The sequence below is a fragment of the Cryptotermes secundus genome, unplaced genomic scaffold (genome assembly GCF_002891405.2).
Source record: "Cryptotermes secundus unplaced genomic scaffold, Csec_1.0 scaffold535, whole genome shotgun sequence".
Taxonomy (NCBI): domain Eukaryota; kingdom Metazoa; phylum Arthropoda; class Insecta; order Blattodea; family Kalotermitidae; genus Cryptotermes; species Cryptotermes secundus.
This window is the reverse complement of record NW_019723909.1, coordinates 320,658-342,368: the sequence shown is the minus strand read 5'-3', so window position 1 is coordinate 342,368 and position 21,711 is coordinate 320,658. Positions and strand designations below refer to the sequence as shown.

The 21,711-nt window shown below is 41.7% G+C and overlaps 1 protein-coding gene across 1 annotated transcript in view; it reads right to left on the bottom strand.

The window, feature by feature from the left end:
* Positions 1 to 3,212: 3,212 nt before the first annotated feature.
* Positions 3,213 to 21,711, bottom strand: part of LOC111862094 (tachykinin-like peptides receptor 86C) — a 170,754-nt gene continuing 152,255 nt past the window's right edge. Inside the window, exons 6-8 of the mRNA XM_033750548.1 lie at positions 13,425 to 13,621; positions 11,245 to 11,381; positions 3,213 to 5,554 (exon numbers count right to left, since the gene is read on the bottom strand). Coding sequence (XP_033606439.1) covers positions 5,436 to 5,554; positions 11,245 to 11,381; positions 13,425 to 13,621 — 453 coding nt within the window. The 3' untranslated portion in view covers positions 3,213 to 5,435. The remainder of the gene's footprint in view (positions 5,555 to 11,244; positions 11,382 to 13,424; positions 13,622 to 21,711) is intronic.

Here is a 21,711-nt window from a genome sequence, read left to right as displayed (position 1 = left end):
CATTCAAACAAACAGGTGTGGACACAAACCAGAGAAGAACAGATGTCTGTTATTTTGATGGCCTCATTAACCTCGATGAGCAGCTATTCCCCGTATATAAATGTTGTTAAAATTCCAATCACACTCCGCATAGCAACAATTTCGTCCATTTCCATTCGGTAAATATTCAGCATGATGAAAATTGCCTGACGTAGACCTTTTCTATCTTATTGATGTTCTACACGTTGTGTCCACGCATGCGCCCACACATACTCGCTCAGAGCACACCAACTTTTGAACTATGAGCAGTTCTTCTAAAATGAGGTACTATGTTCCGAGCTGCGACGTCGTGTAGTTCGGACCATCCCGGAATACAGATTGTAAAACTCGGCATAGCCACCGCTATGGGCACCTCAAACCTCATACAGTTTTCTATTTGCCCGATATGATATAAAATTAAAGTCACCAGTCAACGTTCTGTGTTCACCGAAATCCGTTCCGAATTAAAACATGAGGTCAGCAGATATGGAAATAAAAAAAAGTAAAGCTATCCCTGTACCAGGCCGTGAAGGCCCATAAGGCCCATAGGGTTGTGAGACGTTGAGGGTCCCACATTATCTAGACAGGTAAGGTAAGGTCGTCAGCCTTACGCGCCGGCCGCGCTTTATTCCCAGGAAAATTATTTAATTAATTCCTGGTACTCATTTAGCTGAGTAAACCTCAGGGCCTAGTGCGACTGGAGGGATTAGGTCAACTGAAAAAAAAAAATCCAATGACCTCATCGGGATTTGAACCCTTCCGGCTTGTAGCGCAGCACTTCAACCACTAGGCTACCGCGGTCGGCAGAATGACCCATCCATTCTCTCTCAAATACTACTATTGTCCAGTATTTTAAAGAGGTCTGAATCACAGTGATGAGAAAGCTCGAGGTGACAAAGAGTGTTGGGCTGCTACAGCCTCCTTCCTGTTCTGCAGACGGGCTGCACAGCACCATAATATTAGTATCTCTATGCGTGAAACCTCCCCGGTAACTCCTAAAACGACGGCCTGATTTTCATTAAATTCGGCCATGAACTTCATGTCATTCTATTCCGTCCACTATTCGCTATTTCCAATTCTTTGTCACGGTTAACATCAACATGTTAGCCATAAAATATTCTGAATCGGAAATGTTTTTACAGCAGTTTAATGTATACCCACAGCATTCTGTAGCATCAGAGAGGCTGTTAGGATGTAAGGTGTGTACTGATCTTTTTATCACGCATTTGGTGGGTATAAGCGATTTAACATGGGAACTAGTTATAAAAATATCACAAACGTAGCGGCTGCAGATCGTAAGTCTTCCTTTATTAAAAGTCTCAAATTTTGTACATGAAGGTAAGTATTCCTGTGCTTTATGAAACACAACACAACAAGGGCGTATGGGGACGTTGCGGTATGGCTCCGTGCATATTCAGCCTCGGTATTAGATGGAGGTGGTGGGCAAATGGCAGAGAATTCCTTCAAGCCACGAATCATTCCCATATTGCGTGTAAAATGCGACAACTTCGAATATCGGATGTGGCACAATTATTTTTGTGGCTCTCTTCAATTCCTCCAGTCAAATTCTGGAAGAATAGTTTGAAACCTGACTACATGCTTTCCAGCTCATTCTTCGATATCATCCAATCATTCCACGTTGTACTGTCCGCGATAGAGACAGGGCTATTGTTCAATATACTACAAAAAGAAAACAATTCCAGTTAAATGAGTGGAGGCTCTCATGATGGTGACTGCGAAAACAACCATCTTCTTGAAGGTGATGCCGAGAACTATGTTAGAAGTTTACCGACGTTTCGGAGGAAAGAACTGCCTCCATTTTAAGGGTTGAAAAGTAAACGGATAAGGTAGCAAGCAAGTAGCAAGAACTCACCAGAAGGCAGTACTCTGAAAAGAAATCCCATATCCACATTTCTCTTCTTTTGAGTTATAAATGTAATAATATTTCTGCGTTAGTTATCATGAAAAATTTATAAAGTTATTGTCTCTGGTCATTAGTCACTTAGGACACTGGATTCTCTCTCCATTATCAAGCTGAACCTATTCAGTTCGGTCCAACCCATAGATCTAGTACCTGTCTCCGGACGGACTAGCTCTATCGATTGGGCCCAACTAAATATGTTCAACCTGAAAACGGAGACAAAATCCAGTCTCCGAAACGCTGCATGTTTTAAACAAAAACAGAACGATGGATAATGACCAGAGAAACAGTAACAGTATTAACACATCATCGTCACAAAATATTAATGTCAGGAAATAGCGAGTTCAAGTTCATTATCATTTTTAGATCAGAACTGACGAGAATTGAGAGATCATGTTCTTCATTTTGATTGTGATACTCATACTTGTGTGTCTTCAGTCTAGACAGATCCGTGGAGTCTGGCTATTACTACAATGAATCGGGAACACCATAAATTTCGGGAAATTTCTCAACTGAGAAACTATCAGTTTCTAGAAAGCTTTTGCTACAGTTGGTTATATTTAGAGGCAAGGAAAGAGATCAGACACACAGGTTTATACGTGTAGTTGTTCAATTCAGAGTCACTTTATTCAGTTTCGATTCCAACTAACTGACGAGCAATCCATTAATGTAGAGTGACACAGGAAAGAAGATAACTGATCTGAATGAAATCTGACTTCTTGAATTCCTATGCACGGAAGATATACTGGCAGCTGAGGTCGAGATGTTAAAGAAATACTTGCAGTTCAGAAATACAATAATGTTACAAGTAGAACTGGACAACACTATATTTCGAGTTGCAGAAAACTGACGACTCTGCCCATTGCTTTCACTTCCATGTAGACCAACAGATCATTAAGCACATTTTAAGTCAGTAATATTCATAATAATAATGATGAACAATAATTAAACAATAATCAACCCCTCCACCTTCTTCTTCTTCTTCTCCTCCTCCTCCTCCTCCTCCTAATCTTCTTCCTCCTCCTCCTCTCTCCTCTTCTCCTTCTCCTTCTCCTTCTACTCTTCCCTCTCTTTCTCCTCCTTCTCTTCCTTCTTCTTCTCTTTCTCCTCTTTCACCTCCTCCTCTTCCTTCATCTTCTCTTTTTTCCGTCTCATCCTCTTCCTCATCATTGTTCTCCTCCTCTTCCTCCTCCTTCTCCTCTCTCCTCCTCTTCTCCTTCTACACTTCCTTCTCCTTATCCTCCTTCTCTTCCTTCTTCTTCTCTTTCTCCTCCTCTTCTTCCTTCTTCTTCTCTTTCTCCTTCTCCTCCTCTTCTTCCTCTTCTTGGGTGTAGGCCATTGGCCTGTTTCCGACTTCCTGCCACCTAGCTATGGGTCGTCTGATAATGTGTTGTATCTACTCAAGTAAATTAAGTTGCACACACTCCTAAAAATTGGGGTCATAGTTTCGGATCCAGCTCACCTCAGATTCTTTTTTTCGAGACTTTGTTCGATGGTTTGATTAGGATTGAAAAATTTCTAACAGCTACATGCATAACACTAAATCTCGACTCAGAAGAGGTCAATATTCCTAACAGGTATTGAAGAATTTCTCACCAAATATTATAAGATCCATTCCTGAAAACACTGCAGTTGGGAGGACAAAGGCCTGAAGAGAACTTGGGGAGTAGATCAGACTTCGCATTTGGGGATTAGAGGAAACTCGGCCGCTGCTTTTGTTCATGCAAACTTAATTATATTCCTGGCCCTTTCAGCAAAAACACAAAAATTACACAAAATATGTTTAAAGTAATGCATATATGTAGCAATATAAAATATTTTTACAGAAAGGAGGGCTGTTTGGAATAGGAAAGTCATAAAACTGACTTCAGATATTATTATAGCCCTGTCGCTAGTAAATGAAGACTGCTTGGTGATGAAGTGCCTGTTTGTTTTATGCATAAACAATTAAAACTGCAGTAATTGAAAATGAAAAGGAGTGCCATTGTTTGCCGAACCAGGTATGCAGATGGGAAACTGTGGATACTTGAAACAAAGTATAGCAGAGGAAACTCGATACAGAAGGAAAACTGTGGTTGCTTAAAACGACTGCAGTTGGAAAAATAGTGACAAATATCATGGCTACTCATCTGAGGGCTACAAGCAGAAAGATGACATCTTCATGGTTATATTTGTAAGGGAAACAAGCACAGATACATTTTATGTAAAAATGATGTTAAAAGTACCTTAAAATTAAAAACATCTCCGAAGTCATCTATTTTCAATTGTGGCTTGCAAATTAATATTTTATTATTATTATATATTAATATTTTACACAATTTTGTAACCAGTTTCCTATTGTATCCGTGCAAGTAGAGTCAAGATTTACGAGCTATACGCATGAAACTTTTACGATCGCAGCTCCAGTGGTTCATCATTTATATCCATCACTCTGGAAGCTAAATACAGAATGTAGGTGGCCGCCATGATGTGATTTTTAATTACCAGTTATTATACAAAATTCTAGAACCCCGCATGAAGTGGCACATTATTGTCACTCTTTCTGCAAAGTTTTACGTGAACGCCACTTTAGTATTAATAGTCTACCTTCCTAGAGTAGGCTTAGTAATATTCCTCCTCTTTGTGGTTCAGTATACTTATCAACTTTTGAATGCTTGAATCAGTCTTTATGAAACTTGGTATGTATATCATGGCAATTGAGCCAATATCAACGGCGTACTTCATAAATCCCTCCCATCAGTCTTTGTATCTGTTTATGTATGCCTCCTATCGTTGCAAGGCAACTGTTCGGTCAATTGTATCCCACAATTCAGTACTAGGCAACGGTTCGATAAAAACATTCCCACGGCAACGAATATATGTAGCAATAGAAAAATTGTTTGAAGAGTAATTTCCTATTCGGTCCTTATCTTATTAAAGGAGAGTATGTGGTTATATCTGTGTATCCCCCTATCATTTAATATTCATGTATTTTCAATTTCCACTTTCAAAATACCTTGCATATATAAGTGGAAACTGAATTGTCTTGACTTGTAACCGGAAACACACTATGCCAGAAATGAGTAACGAGAATGAGTTCTTGAGGCAAAAGATACTGAATTTTACAAAGAACTCTAGAGGTACTAAAACCAGTATCTTCTAAGCAATACAGACTTAATGGTGTATATTTTATCTCTCCCACCTCAGAAGTTCGCCACCCTTTTTGTCATATATTGATGCAAAGCAAGTAAAAGTAAGATTTCGTGATGACCTATAAAAGCACGAGATTCATAGCGACTTTCATGAGAATTATTCACTCGTTTCGAAAAGAATTCAGAATTTAACATGCGAACATGCATTCGATACATGTAACATTTCACACAAAATAAGGTACGTGTGGTAACAAGGTATCACAGCACTCTTTAGTATCCAGTGAATCAACCTCTGTAAGGTTGCACAGTGTACACTATACGGAGTTGATGACTGGCCGATGGAGAAAGTTGTGACTGGGGGAAGGTCATGAGAAACTGACCCCAGCAATGACTCCATTGCTGCAAGGAGCGGATGTTGTGATGTGACGCACCTGTGTCTCCTCAGTGCGTCGCCGCCAGTGGACTGATGACCCTCGTACCTGATCTGAAATAGGCGGAGAACTTCATCAGAATTTGGTACTGTATGTCACTGAGCGCTCATGCCATTTTACTGTGAAAAGGACGTATCGGTTCATTCATTCATTCATTCATTATTAGAGAGGGTGGGTTTCCCCATGCACCGCGACCAGTTGTTGATTTATTGTACGTCCCCCTTTGATATTCTACCAGACGCCATACCCTTCCGATACTGGTGCTTGCTATCAGCCCCGGTCAGCCAGCGAGTTCGGCCCCTCTACTGGCAGAGGTACCCGATATTTCCCCCATCTACCGAAGGCATTGGAAACTACTTGGGAGGGAAACTTTTTACCTAATTTTGCTCAGAGGTCTCCTAGAGACATGAGGATCTTTTACATGCCGTAAATCTACTACAAGGGACCCTGGGCTTAAAGTCCCTCCCGGAGCACTTGTTCCCTGAATTTTTCCGCCTTTAAAAATTCCACGACCTCCGCTGCGTTTGAACCCGCTTGCCTTGAGTCATGAGGCGGGAACGTGTCGGTTAGTAAGGTAAGAAAGTAAAATTATCCCTGGAACAGGCGGTGAAGGCCCATAGGGTTGTGAGACGATGAGGGCCCCACACTATCTAGACAATCGGCTGAAAGATGGCGGTAAGGTTGTCAGCCTTACGCGCCGGCCGCGCTTTACTCCCAAGGAAGATTATTTAATTAATTCCTGGTACTCATTTCTGTTAGAGGCTCAGTCGATCCCAGGTCCACAGTGCGGCTGGAAGAATTAGGTGAATTGAAAAAAATTCATTGACTTAATAGGGATTCGATCCCGTGACCTTCCGGCTTGTAGCATTGTGCCTCAACCAACTACGCTACCGCGTGCCCCCAGATACTTAAGTACGAATGAAAAAAACTTTATTCATTTCGTTTCATTGATACATGGAAATATATTTCCAATAGTGAACATTACGAGTAAAACTATGAAATTTATTCGTAATTAAATCACGTAATATTTATCAGAATATACGTTGAATATTACCTCCATTTTCTTAGGATATGGCCTGAACCTGTCTTCACGATCTGTGTTGGTCATTATGTTACCTCATAAAACAAGAAGGGAAAAATGTTTAGTTTTGTAGAAGTGGCTCAAGAATTAATCAATTAATTAGTTAATTAATTAATTATCATTATGCATAATGTGCCCATCACAGTGGCTGATTGGTCTAAGGCATGAAATGTTTTCGCCCCCTCAAACACTGCAATCATGGGTTCGAACCCCACTCGAGGCTTGGAAGTCTGTCTGCGTTTACTCTGTGTTTGTGTGGTCCTGTGTGGGTAGCGGCCTTCCGACGGGCTCATCCCCTGTCCAAGCTGCCCTACAGACTATCCGTAAGACTGAAGAAACTCATGTGACATACGTTTCACGGGTGGCCTATGCTACAGACGAATCAACAGGAACGGAATAATAATAAACGTGTAATGTAATTTCAGTCATTTTAATCGAGCGTATTAAATCTGGCGAATTTTAGTGACAATTCTATGGATCTGACAGACTCAACTGCAGTATCGTTAGGTACAATCAAAGGGTGGTAGAATGTAAAAGAATGCCTCTATTTAACACTCTGAATGGAAAGAAATTTTGTCTGTAATGAATCATCTCAATTCAATAAATCCATTAGAATGTATTGTCACGTGTTTCCGCTACTGATCCCACTTCTGACACCAAATTGTCACGTGTTATGTAGGTAACGCGACAAATAACTTCACACCGTCTTCCGTCACCGCGCGTTGCGCGTTACGTTACCGTGCGGGGGGGGGAGGGGAGCGCTGACTCATCCGCCACGTCACTGTGGCCTGAGTTGCCACGTTGCTGCTGGGTAGGGAGGGGTTCTCCGTTGCGCAACATGTCACACTATACACAAAGTATATGAAATCCAATTAAATCCGTAAAAGTGTGTAATTTTGCTAAATTAAAAATTTGTTCTTGCCACTTTGTGTACATACTGTAACGGGTGTGATCAAAGTGTTTCTAGGCAACGGCTCGGTAAAGAGTCTACGTGCAACAATGGAAGATGTGTCTCAGTGGACGAATGTTATTCCTCATTATGTTGACTTTCTACAGAGAAAGAACACTGGGTGTGTGGAATACCTAAAGACAACAAATTTACAGTGAATTGGCTCATTCTGAAAACAAGAATATCTTTGTCCTGCAATTGACATTTCCCCAGATGTTAATAATTCTAGATGTATTTCATTACTGTTACTGTTTAGTGTATAGTATGCTCATTTTTTGTAATATGAATTCATATAATTGTAGTTGTAATTATATTTGTTGTAGTTAAAATTATATTTCCATTGTATGCATTGTGTGTAGTGCGTACTTTATTATTTGTGCAGTTTTGTGGGCTATGTTTTGTTTCTGCGTGGTTTGTTATTTTCTGTGATGTATGTCATTTGTGTGTTGTGTCTTATTGTAGTACCACTGCCACCGGGTAATCCATTTACAGTTAAAAGAAACAGTAAAAATAACAGCATTATTAAAGATGTAGATATTAGATTGGTTACAGTTTTCTAGCCGTAATATCACCAAAATAAATTATATATGTGCTGTTTCCTACACATTATGATTGTACTAATCTCCAGGTGTTTATTTCCCAGAACCGGAAACCAGGTTCAGAACTAACGGTGTATGTAATTTTTCTAGGATGCTTCTAAAAATTATTAATTTAGGACGAATGTAAGACTGTTAAATTTTTTTTATTACTAGTGGGGTGGGACTAAGTCCCTTGTACTGCGGCTACTTGTACCAGCCCCAGATGATAGGTGAGGGTGATTGTGAAGCAATTGGTGGAATGAAGATTGGCAGGTGAAACCGAAATACTGGGAAGTCAGCGACTGACCGCTTGAGCTATGGCTTGGCCTTACGACTGTTCTGTTAATCTGAGTTTTTGAAAGAATTCCTGGCTCTCTGTCCAATGAAAATATACTGTGACATGTTGCGCAACGGAGAACCCCTCCCTACCCAGCAGCAACGTGGCAACTCAGGCCACAGTGACGTGGCGAATGAGTCAGCGCTCCCCTCCCCCCCTCCGCACGGTAACGTAACGCGCAACGCGCGGTGACGTAAGACGGCACGAAGTAACAGCGTTGCTAGGCTATACGCAAACACGGTGACGCGGCACCGCTTCCTACTGTGACGTGGCACGCAACAGGCACCACTGCGGCTATATAAGGGAACTGCACAGCAGCTACGAGTTAGTTGTAATGTGGCCATCACCGAGTTCAGTTCCGAGTTAGTTCCGAGCAAGCCTACGAGCGAGTGTGTTATCAACAGTTCTCAAGGCAGCAGCCTGCGAGTTGAGTTCAAATCTAGCCATCAGAGAGTTACGAGTTGAACTGAATTGTAGCAGTCACCGAGTTTAGTTGTAACGAGTGAATCGTGACAGTGTGAAGAGATTTGTGTGTAGGGTTGTAAAGTGTGTAAACCCGTATCAGTGTTATAATTAATTGTAGCCGAGACTTGTAGGTTAAATAAATCAATTAACAATCTCTACGGTATATTCAGTAACGAAACACGTTACAATACATTAATCCACCTAAGAGTATATTTTTGTTACTAGATTGTTTTGGAAAGAAGTCAATCAATGTTACTCGCACAAAGTTAGCCGTTGAAGAGAGAAAGAGACAGCACTTAAATTATGTATAGAATAAAGAGGCATAGTACATCTGCTGTCCTATTCCTGTGCCATGTACTCAACTGGCACGCAAGTCACAGTGCTTCCAGCTTTATGTCTAGTTCTCTATACACGGGCGCTCTACACCACTTCTAAGCTTAATTACTCTCCTTTCCTACCCAAATTTAAGTCACTTATAACTTCGAGATTTTTAGGGTCATAATGCACACAGGGGAAATCTCTACATATCAGGAAGAAATAAAAAACGAGAGAGGGATATGTGGATTCTCAAAGTTTGGAGAAAGAGGGGCGTGCATTGGGGCATCTAAGCCACCTCCTCACCGCTCCACATTCAGTCCTGCGGCAATGATTCCTTCTCAAGGCTGCCGGTCCTGAGTAGTACTTGAATAGAATGACAGTCTATCCAGGTACACGACTAATCTATAATTCGTGGATCCGAATCACCACGCTGCAAGGCCCTTCCCAGGAAAACTATAGATTAGGCGACCTCACTTTGGTCCAGGCTGGGCAGTAAAACAATGTTGGTCTCCTTCCTGGAATCTAGCTACACTGGTTAGAGAAATATACCGAGCCTTCATCCTGTCGCTGGTGATCTCGAAAAATATCTTGGCATCACGTTCATTAGTTAGATCCCGGCTACGGATTTCGGGTCCTCTGCGTGATATGCAGGTGTCATATTGTTGAAAGTCTCTCTAAATTCCGCTCCTCGCTGTAGCCAGTAGTACTGTTGGTTGAAACTGACAAGATGTTCTCGAAGATCCACTATTAAGCTCTATTTTCTTGCCCTCAAGGAGGGCTATTAGGGCTATCAAGCACCTTAGCTGGCTCAGAAGCAATGGTGCAAAACTATGCCATTTCTCAACGCCAGAAATTTTCACTGAGTCCAGTAATACTTGCAGATGTGGCTGCTGTCAATGATGTCCTTCCTCTCGGGATGCCATCGAACAAGACTTCTGTGCTCTACCAACGACTTCTTCAAGATAGGACGAACACCCTAAACGTCATTTGCAGAAAGTACGACTTCTTTTCGGGCAGTCCCGAGGTGATGTCAGCCAAGCGAAAGTCAAAGACGCTCAGAATTCGAAGTTCACGTGACATGGCTTGTCCCTTTATCTGGTTCACAGCGATCTGTCATTTCTCTTGACCAGTACGTTGAGGATGATGCAAGGGGATAAGGGTAAGGACACCGGTTACTTCTTCGTGTAGTCCTTTACTCGTTTCTCAAGTCCCACTTGACTTCCTCTCAGGCAGTCCTTCATTTATTCTGGTTTTTATAAGTTCATTCCACTTTAAACTCCTTTTCTAACTCAACTCACATTAAGTGAGAGAAATACAAATCAGTAAATCTATATAAATATTGAGATAAAGGCCCACAGAAGTATGAAACGAAACACTGCGGAATAAGGGAAACAGGACCGGAGATGTAGATGGCCATGAAGTGGGGTGGGTACAGGTCAAGTGTTAACACTGATCTCTTAGTTATCTGCATGACTGCCAAAAACACAAAGTATGATTTTATGTGATACACCTCCCTGAAATGAATTTTCAGTTCCTGAACTTACGGACAATTTAAGTTGATGTGTGTACCTCTCTACTTATAATCAATACAATTAGAATAGTAGTAATTTTATTATTTAATTCTCTCAGTGCCGACTAAATTTAGCTGAGCATTTACATTGACAAAAATGTAAAGGAATATGCTTACCTCTGACTTTCTCCGACCTAGATCACGTTGAATATGCTTACCTCTGAACTTCTCCGACCTAGATCGCGCTGAATATGCTTACCTCTGAACTTCTCCGACCTAGATCACGCTGAATATGCTTACCCCTGAAGTTCTCCGACCTAGATCGCGCTGAATATGCTTACCTCTGAACTTCTCCGACCTAGATCACGCTGAATATGCTTACTTCTGAAGTTCTCCGACCTAGATCACGTTGAACATGCTTACCTCTGAACTTCTCCGACCTAGATCGCGCTGATTATGCTTACCTCTGAACTTCTCCGACCTAGATCAAGATGAATATGCTTACCTCTGAACTTCTCCGACCTAGATCGCGCTAAGTCAGAGTGACTGTTTTGTTTCGTTGGTCGGAGTTCTATGCTGTCTCTCCCTTTCCTACGGAAACAGCAGCATTGGCATACAATCCGCTGGAAATACATTCTGAACCTGAAACGGATGAAAGTGCTTTTAGAGGTCTGAAGAGACCCAGTCTCCTTTTTTTTAGTCTGTTACTGGTGAAGAAGGCTCATGTTGCAACTGGTATGAATCTCAGCTGAACTACTGGGTATCCTGAGTGAAATTTTTCGTGGGTTTCGCCAGTACTAATAGTTATGTGCTAGAATAGGCATTAGGTTATACAGTTCCTTTCCACAGTCTAACTGATTCATGATTCACTAATCACGCTATCACTCGGCGCTATACAATGTATAATGACGGATTGGTTTTGGAGCAGTAGTGATAAACTTTCCTTTTATTCTAGAACTAATCAGTTAGAATTCCGGGAGGAACTGAGTTTTTCCATAGTTTTCCTCATTGCCTCCAGCTAAATGCTTGGAAAATACTTCGATTAGTCCACGGGAGCTCCCTTCAAAATTATTTCATCATTCTTCTATCAAACTAATTTTCTATGGTACATAGCATACTTCCTCATAGCATCATTAAGTAATCCTCAGTAAAATATATTCTAAGACACTGATGATGTCGTCACATAAACGGTAGGTAAACATAAATAAAAATACTTTTTTGTATCTTAGTGGGGGGGTGGGGGGTGGAGTCCAGCTGGGTTCACTCGGCACGGCGGCCACTTATTGGCCGATTGTACCTGCCCCGGGTGAATATGATGATGGAGAATTTGATGGAATGAAGATTCGCAGGGGAAACCGAAGTACTCGGAGAAGAAACGTCCCATCGCCAATATGTTCACCACAAATCCCACTTGACCAGACCCGGGATCGAACCCGGGGAAGCCAGAGATTAATCGCTTGAGCTATGGCGCGGTCTTTAAATAAAATCATACAGTAGAAAAGTATTTGAGAGGAAAGTGTGCCTGTCCATCTCCCAAATTAAAAATATGAATGCTATAGACACTAAATGTCTAGATGACGTGATCGATTGTAGGCAATTGTTCGGTAAACACGTGTCAACAACAGAGGCTGTGTTTTCTGCATGGTCATTGAGGAAGCTATATAAGGACAGTTACCGACATAACAAGTGACAGTGTAAGAGTTCTGACTTCTGAGCTCTCGTCGTAGAAGACAGTCACGGAAATTTCGTCATGTGAAAATTTGATTTTTGATTAGAAGACTCTATTCATGTGTAATATGTGGAGCGGTCGGTTACGGTAGCCGAGCGGTCTAAGGCATGTACTGTCTTCGCTCGCTTGGAAACCGGGATCGTGGGTTCGAATCCCACTCAGGGCATGGATGTTAGTTTGTGTGTGTACAGGTAGAGGCCTTGCGACGAGCTGATCGCCCGCCCAAGGAGTCCTACCGAATGTGTAAGATCTAGAAAAACCGAAGTGAACGGAGAAGTTCACGGAGGTAGGCCTAGGCCCACTGGGGCTGTAGTGCCAAAAGGAAAAATAAATGTGTGGAGTGACTGGAGGCGCTTGTTCCGGTGTTTTAATAACATTACCAGGAGAGGGCTAGCGCGTGTGTATTAGTGTGTAAAGTGTGGAATCAGCGATAGCGCTGTAATTAAATTTGATTAAGAGAGAGCGTAACCGAAGTGCTAATAAACCTAATTATCCGAAATAGAACCCGTTATTTTCGACACGCGTACCACAATACGCGTGACAATATATACTGATATGGATGATCAAGGACATGCTACTTCCTAAATTCCGTTCCTATATCACAGGACACACATTTATTCTATGTTATGAACAATAATTTCTTAACACTGTTTAGGGCAATTACGTGTGTTCATTGTGAGAATTTCAAGAACCATACAAAGTGTCAATAAGCAAAATGCAGGTATTCTTGATGTTAAGGAAGGCAGTAAACTCTCTATATATTAACCACACTCCTTTATAAATGTATTTAACATAATGCATTGAACACTGTGTTTGTGAATGAAGAGTCAGGACTTAACTTTCACAGTTCAGTCTCCTTGTTCTAAATGCTGAGGAATTGAAACTTCCTAACTTTTCGACATAAAATCTAGCTAATTATATCTCTGCCTCCACAGTGTGGAAATGTGTGTCATTACCTGTTATTCATCCAGTAGTAGATGAGAGGATTGACCATTGCATTGGACATAGCGAGCCAGTAGAATGCCAGGTACATATGTTGCACATAGCTACTTGCCACGATCGAGTTGTTGTGGTAGGCGTAGATGAAGTAACCGTGGTACGGTAGCCAGCAGAACGCAAATATGGACACCACGATTACGAACATCCGCACTACCTGCAACATCCCAAATTAAATTCAAAAGCCGTATTTTAATTCAATCCTATTTAATAATACGACTTGATGCCTGAAAGCTGGAATAGTGAAGCCAGAGCTAGACGTCCATTGATGCGCAACGACTAAGAAAACACTAAGTTTCTGTTAAGACGTCTACCTGAAACAAGTTTCTGCGGCAACGTGCACACTGGTAAGAATCAAGGCGTTGCCCGGAGATTGTCACACGTTTCCATGACAACGGAGAATAACAGAGAACAACCAACTGCTCGACTTGGTGATCTGTATTCGATCCGCATGAAGTGAGTTCATTCCGGGATTCAGACAGCCAGAGAGAGAGTTCGGGAGACACAGACCCAGATGGAGAAATCGAGAGACGAAGCAATGACTAAGCAAGCAGATGTTGAAAATTTTATTTTATGTGTTGTAGTTACAGTAATCTTTAGAGTATTATAATTAATTGTAGTTACGACTTATGTGAATCTGCTGGGTGATAATTTAGATACCATAAAGAAAAACACAAGAACTTTAATTGAGGTAAGTAAAGAGTTTGGTCTAGAAGTAAACACTGAGAAAACTAAGTATATGTTGAAGAAAGCAGTCTTCTGGGATTTGGCACCGTGTATATCTGGTGTTAACCGACGTTTCGGAGGAACGTATCGCCTCCATCTTCAAGGTAGAAGGAAAAAATATAAGAAATCCGTAAGCGAAGAGACCAGTCTGCTTTTACCGGTTCTCACGGTCTCTTCGCTTGCGGATTTCTTATATTTTTTCCTTCTACCCGGAAGATGGAGGCGATACGTTCCTCCGAAACGTCGGTTAACACCACATATACAAGGTGCCAAATCCCAGAGGACTGCTTTCTTCATAGTCACCGCCGTGAAAGCCTCAAATCTTAAGTATATGTTACTGTCTCGTTGCCAAAATGCAGGGCAAAATCGTAATATAAAGATAGGAAACAGATGTTTTGAAAATGTGGCACAATTCACATATTTGGGAACAATGATAACAGATCGAAACCTGATTCAGGAGGAAATTAAGAGGAGATTTAACTCGGGTAATGCTTGCTACCATTCAGTCCAGAACCTTTTGTGTTCTCGTCTGCTGTCCAGAAACATAAAAATTAGAATATATAAAACTATAATTTCGCCTGTGGTTCTGTATGGGTGTGAAACTTGATCTCTGATATTAAGGGAGGAACATAGACTGAGGGTATTTGAGAACAGGGTGTTGAGGAGAATATTTTGACCGAAGAGAGATGAAGTGACAGGAGGTTGGAGAAAACTGCATAATGAGGAGCTTAATAACTTGTACTCTTCTCCAAGTATAATTAGAATGATCCAGTCAAGGAAGATGAGGTTGGCAGGGCATGTAGCACGAATGGGGGAAACGAGGAATGCGTATAGGATATTGGTGAGAAAGCCAGAAGGAAAGAGACCACTGAGAAGACCAAGGCGTAGGTGGGTGGACAATATTAAAATGGATCTTAGAGAGATAGGATGGGAAAGTATTGATTGGATTGATCTGGCTCAGGATAGGGACCAGTGGAGGGCTCTTGTGAACACGGTAATGAACCTGCGGGTTCCATAAAATGCTGGGAAATTCTTGAGTAGTTGCAGAATTGGGTGCTCCTCCAGAAGGGCTCAGCTCCATGAGTAAGTATGTAAGTTACTACTTGTGAGTGTCCAATAAATCTATTCACCAATCCAAACATTGTTGCCAGAATACTCCGCAAAACAACAGCAAATCCCACAGATACTGGATTTCAGTATCAAAATTCCTTCAATAATAATATGAAAATCAATACAATAAATCAATTAGTAATAATCCTAATTAAACCAAATAGACATTAATGCCCTTCGGATCATTACACGTTCAGAAGCGATGGTAAGGAATCATAATGCAGGGCTTGGTGTCGGGTAGACCTACAACAATACAGAAATATGCAGTATAACACTTTCTTCAACCTACACAGAAATCACTTCAGCACAAATTATATCTCAGTCTATGAAGTTTCCTCAACTCGTTGCTAGGTAGATGTTTCAAACAATTGATACGGCAATGAGTTACCCTGCCCGTCTGTCCCATCCTGTTTGTCACAAACGGAAAGTTGTAGGAAACTGTAAAATCAAAAGAAGTTCGGCTTGGTACAGACAGTGACCGAAAATTTGTTAATTTTTCTGCTTCTTGCATGGGTTCTGGACCAAGTCAACATATTTTACCACTAATTTCTCCTTAAGAAAACTATTGGGGTCGTTACAAATGACAATACTTCGATCGTTAAAACAGTGGGAACTCTGTGGGGAAACCCCATATTAACTTTTGCTGTTGCTACGACAAGGGGGAACCGGTCTGACGTCTATCGTCATGGGGCTACGGTGGATTATCGGACTGTCCACTTCCGTTGTCGGACAGGAAGAGGTGTGACGATAGGTGAAAGCATTGTTGCTTGTACAGCCGTTACTAAGTAGCGACAGCGAAACAGACAGTTTCCAACTAGCAATGAGTTCAGGCGCAACAATACAGGCACTGATGGAAACTGATGGAAAACCTTAACAGTCAAGGAGTAATGAATATATGGTCGTGAACCCCAGTTGGGGCTCGACACCAAGACTTACTGACTTACTGACTGACCGTCAGTCACAATGAGACTTTGACTTGCTATCAATCCACTCTCTCGTCAGAGACGGTGTTGCGTGTACGTATATTACGTAGTATAACTGCAAGTGTTCAGTTGAACGAAATACTGGTCGTGTGTCTCAAGGGACTTGGCGCAAGGAGAACTGATTGGCGGTAAACCGCCAGTCTTAAATTAACTCTGACTCTGAGCAGTTAGCTCTAAATCAGTCTGTGAAGCGAAATCTAGGAAGTTGGTGTGACATGGCGGCCTGCCTGGGAGTAAGTCAGTTGGAGCTACTGTGCAGTTATGGGACATTAGCCGGACAGTAACGACGTGAGCACAGAAGCTGAAGAATCTCCATCATTAAGATTCATTATCAGGAAACGACTGGTGAAATCAGACTGAGAAGGCTTAGCATATACCGTAGGGATTTCTAAGTTGTGGACATCAGCGATAGCGCTATAGTTAGTTATAGTTAAGTTTAATAAATCTAATCACCAACAGTCACACTCATACACGTGTAAGTATAAATGGAAAGGGAAAAGAAAACTGTCACGTATTTAGGAGTGACTACAGGCGGGGTTTGGATTTGCGAATTATTTTTATTGACATCTTGTATATACCGCTCGGAACTACAAGCAATTAGAGCGCTATCCCTGAGCTCCACACTTTACAAATCACTACACGCTAAGTCTTTTCACAGCCTGCCATGTCTTCAGCAGCCGTTTCCTAGCAACGGTTTCTAAGAGAGGAGATACTTCAGCTTCCCACCCTCACGTCATTACTATCCAGTGAATACTCTGCAACTGGACTGAATTTACCCAGTTGTCTTCTTCATAACCCCTCTGCGAGGAACACATCGAAAACATCTTACATCTAATGTTGTGTGTGTGTGTTCGTTTCCGCGGGAACAACCAAGCCGTTGCTCAGAAACGGTGTTTGTTTATTCACCTGTTGCATAGTAACGGCTAAACTAATTTTTCACTTTGAGGTCTTTGCTTAGCATCGAGTCTATACGCCGCAATACTGCGTAGAAGAGAGAAGATGGATGTATCAAACGGTTAACTGTATGGACGAACCGTGGAGAGGGATGTGATTTAACGTAGAGGCGGGGAAAGCAGGAAGAAGGGTATGATGATAGGAGGACAAAAGATGAAGAAGAGATGCCGGACAGTTGAAGGAGACAGAAATACGAAATGGATATAGGAAAGGGAAAATAAATATTTAATTCCCATAAAAATTGAGCGTCATGTAAATAAACATAACGAACAAAAAATGCTTTTTATAATTGCAGTGCAGAATTTATTTTTTTACGGAAATACTAGTGGATATTAAAGAAATATGATTTCATTATATGCGCCGGATTGAAGTGAATCAGGGTAGGTCTATGTGGCGGGCTCTTGTGATGACGATAATGAAACTTCCAAAAAGCTGGGGAAGTTCTGAACCTGCTTATCGACTCTCACCTCAAGGAGGACTATGATTCTGCCGTAATGTCAGATGATTACTTACCGTTAGTGGATGGATTGTTATTATTTTACAGGTTGTTGAGCTTTAACACAGACTATGTTGGATAAATGGAGTGATGCAGTTCTACAACAATTAGGCCAGTTGAAGCTCGTAATTTTTTTTACTGAACAAGTTACGTTCATTAGGTTAAAGTGGGTTCATAAAGGAGCTTACCTCGATCCTATTTCATTTTGTCTTAATTGTTCTCCTTTACTGCTTCAGGCTGCCAGATTTATGTCGTTAGGAGAGACAATCCCTCTCGATCACACACAACTTTAGACAAATGAAGAGAGAGTGAGGAAGGAAGAACACAGTAGACAACAGAGTGATAAAATTGTGCTAACAAGGTGTGCGCTGATTGCAATGTAACAGTCTTCTAAGACGCTATCTGGAAGGATGTACTGTGTCCTAACAGGATGTTAGTCGCAGAGCGGATAGTCTTGAAAGCTGTCAGAATCTGAAAGTACTGCAAATTTAAAAGTGAAAAGGGTGAAGACAAAGTAAAACATAATTCTATATAAATACGGGGACCTGGTCCTCCAGGTTCGGTGAGCCTCGAACCTGAGTGAGTAAAATACGGCCATGAATCCCGCGGGACTCGGACCTGAGGATGACTGCGCTGGAGAGGTCCAGCAGCAATTGTAACCGGCAGACCCATCCTCCCGTGAAAGAGAATGTTACGTAAGGACTATGACGGCAAGGATCCTAATCCTTACAGGGCGGCAGGATATACAATTTCAGCTCTGAAATTGATGAAGAAAATATAGACCATGAGTTCCATAAATAATGGAATCTATGGAGCAGTATAGTAGGAACTGGAAAGAAAGAGGTGACAGGATGAGGTATGACAGGATTCCGACTCTGATTTTAAAATGCTAACCACAAGTTCGAGAAGAATTTTGAAATGATGGAATAATTCCGTTCTGTAATATCTCTAACGGCCGGTCACGGTAGCATGGTGTGCACTGTCTTCGTTCGCTCGGAAGCCGGGATCGTGGGGTCGAATCCCACTCAGGGTATGGATGTTTATGTGCGTTTTTCTGTGATTGTGTACAGGTAGAGGCCTTGCGACGAGCTGATCACCCGCCGAAGGAGTCCTACCGTATGTCTAAGATCTAGAAAAACCGCAGTAAACGGAGAAGTTCATGCAGGTAGGCCTAGGCCCACTGGGACTGTAGTGCCAAGGAAAGAAATACCTCTAACGGGTCTCAGTAGAATAGGGTGATGCATGGGCCTGCAGTAGTTAGTTAGTTAGTTAGTTATTAGAGAGGGTGTGTTTCCCCGTGCACTTAGACCTGTCTTGGTCCATTGTGCTTTCCTCTATGATATTCTACCAGTCTCTATATCCTATCGGTACTGGTGCTTACCATCAGTCCCGCCCAGCCAGCGAGATCGGTCTCTACTAGCTGAGTGGTATCTATAATGCTTCCCCCATCTACCAGAGGTATTAGAGACTACTGTTGGGCGGGAGCGTCCGTAATTTTGTTCAGTGGCCTCCTTTGGAGACATGAGGTTCTTTTACGTGCCGTAAAGCTACGACACGGGACCCACGGCTTAAAGTCCCTCCCGGAGGACTTGTTCCCTGAATTTTTCCGCCCTTAAAAATTCGACGACCTCTGCCGGGTATTTGAACCCGCGTACTACGAGTCATGGGTTGGGAACGTTACCTCTAGACTACGGAGGCCGCTTGGGCCTGCAATAACTTACATAGCTATTACTTTAACAGCATTATTTGGATACTGAATTATCTACGTATGTATAGAGAATATTGTAATAGTGTTATTGGAACATATGTGTTCACTTGTCTGAATTTCGCGGATGTTATTGGCAGACATATTCACCGAGATACAAGCGGATAAAGCGTAAACATGTTGCGGCCTTTATATTACTGAAGTCCACCAGACATGCTAATCATGAGCTGAAGGTATCGTAAACTAGACCTCATCTATCTACCTATTGCTCTACAGCCGTCTGTTGAGCCTTGGCTTCTTTCTCAATTTCTTGATCTCATGCACAATCGATAGGTCTCCTTGGAAGGGGGATCAGCCCGTCGCAAGGCCGCTACCTGTACACAGGACATTACAAGCACAGAATAAACACACACAGACATCCATGCCTCAAGTGGGATTCGAACATACGATCCCAGTGTTAGAGAGGGGGAAAGTAGTTCATATCTCAGGCCGCACGGGGCTGGGATCGGCAAAACTAACTAACTCTCATAAAGAAATGAAATGCACAATCTGCACAAAGGGGCAGACTACCAAAAGAAGCAGTTTATAAAGAAGGTGCAGAACATCAGTCGATCTGCTCCCTTGTATAAATCAATACAAATCGCTCTTCAGTGTGAAGAACTGTCTGGTCTATGACAGATACATTCCTCCTTCATGGGTGTCAATGCTGCCATAGATTGAACAGTGTGTTCAAGCTGTATGACTTCGACTTCAAGTTGTGCTTGTTCTTATGACGAATCACCTGTTGATGCTACTCTCTGGAGTATTATAACTCATCCAGAATCCGCGGGAGTACTCTCCCAGCTTTGGTTTGACCAAGGCATGTAACGTCTATCACAAATCTGGTGATACAGCACCTATTGTCTCCATAGGAGCTGTTGGGTTGCAGCAACACAATTACGCTTTTCTGTCATGAAATTCCTAGCTCAAGGCAATAATCAGTTGTGGGAATAATTTTCACCTGAGCAGCCATTCATCAAAAACTCATTAGCTGTGGGAGGAATATTACTGGCGTTATATGGGCCAACATGTTCTACGTGTTCATTACAAAAATATTCGACACATGAAAGCACTTGGCTCTCACTTCATCATCATCAGTTCTGGAGAAGAGTAGGATGCTACTGACACGTTTACCCACCGAGTAGTGGTTGTCATTATCGGTGTTGTCAAATATTACATAGGGCCTCATCCACATGTTGGGCATGTGGGTCGGTTGGTAGTTGAGAGGACGTTGTACGTATAACAGTGAAGCCTCTTTCTATATCAACCCCTGGAAGCGCCAAGCTTAAGTAAAAATTATTTAAAAATTCTGCTCTTACATCACAGAAAACACTTTTCTTGACAATTACAAAGACAATTGATTAATTTTATTAAGGAAATAGAACTTGTCTTCTGTGAGAATCATGAGAAATCCCCAAATAAAGACGAGCTAAATGCACATATTCTCTTTAAAATTAAGGCAGATGATACATACAATAACTACATGGCTTTCAGTGGTTAATTGCAAAGAAAAATGCCATTATTACATTTGCTATAGAATATAATAATGGCATCTAAACTAATAAATGTCAGACATTTTGAATTTCAGCTAAAACTGAGACGGTTTGTAAAGCAGAGAGAAAATGTAACTTATGACCTTCTATACACCGAGTTTTGCTGTATATCAGTATGGCTAAGAACTGAAGCTAACCTTTGTAGCAAGTCTCTGATATGATGACGTATGTGACCCTGCTAGAGACGGGAATTAAATGCCCAGCATAAAGTAGTCTGGACGAATTACAATCCTGCAATTTCTGTGCCTGTGACGGTTTCTGTCGAAATGCCTGTATTTCGAGTAATTTTTCAGATTTCACATTGAAACAAAAACCAATGGAAAGTTGTATAGATACTATAATCAACTGCACGAATCTGTCAATATCCTGCATGCTGTTTCCACAAATTACCAGTCTGAGAAAATACTATTATATTACGAAATCTTTAGCAAAACCATACATCCATAGAAGAAATCCACCTTACTTATCATCTTGTCGAAATGGCAAAGCCGTAATTTCTTTTCCTAAACCAATAACTGAATTCTTTCAGTTGATAATTCGTTAGTCCTCTCTTTTGGTGAGAATGTAACGTCCTGGTGGCAGGGGGGCGTGGAGGTACCCCACCGCTGCCACCACTGTAATGCCCTAGCGGCGTAGGGGGGCATGGAGGTATCCCTCCCGCTGCTGCCGCCGCTGTAATGC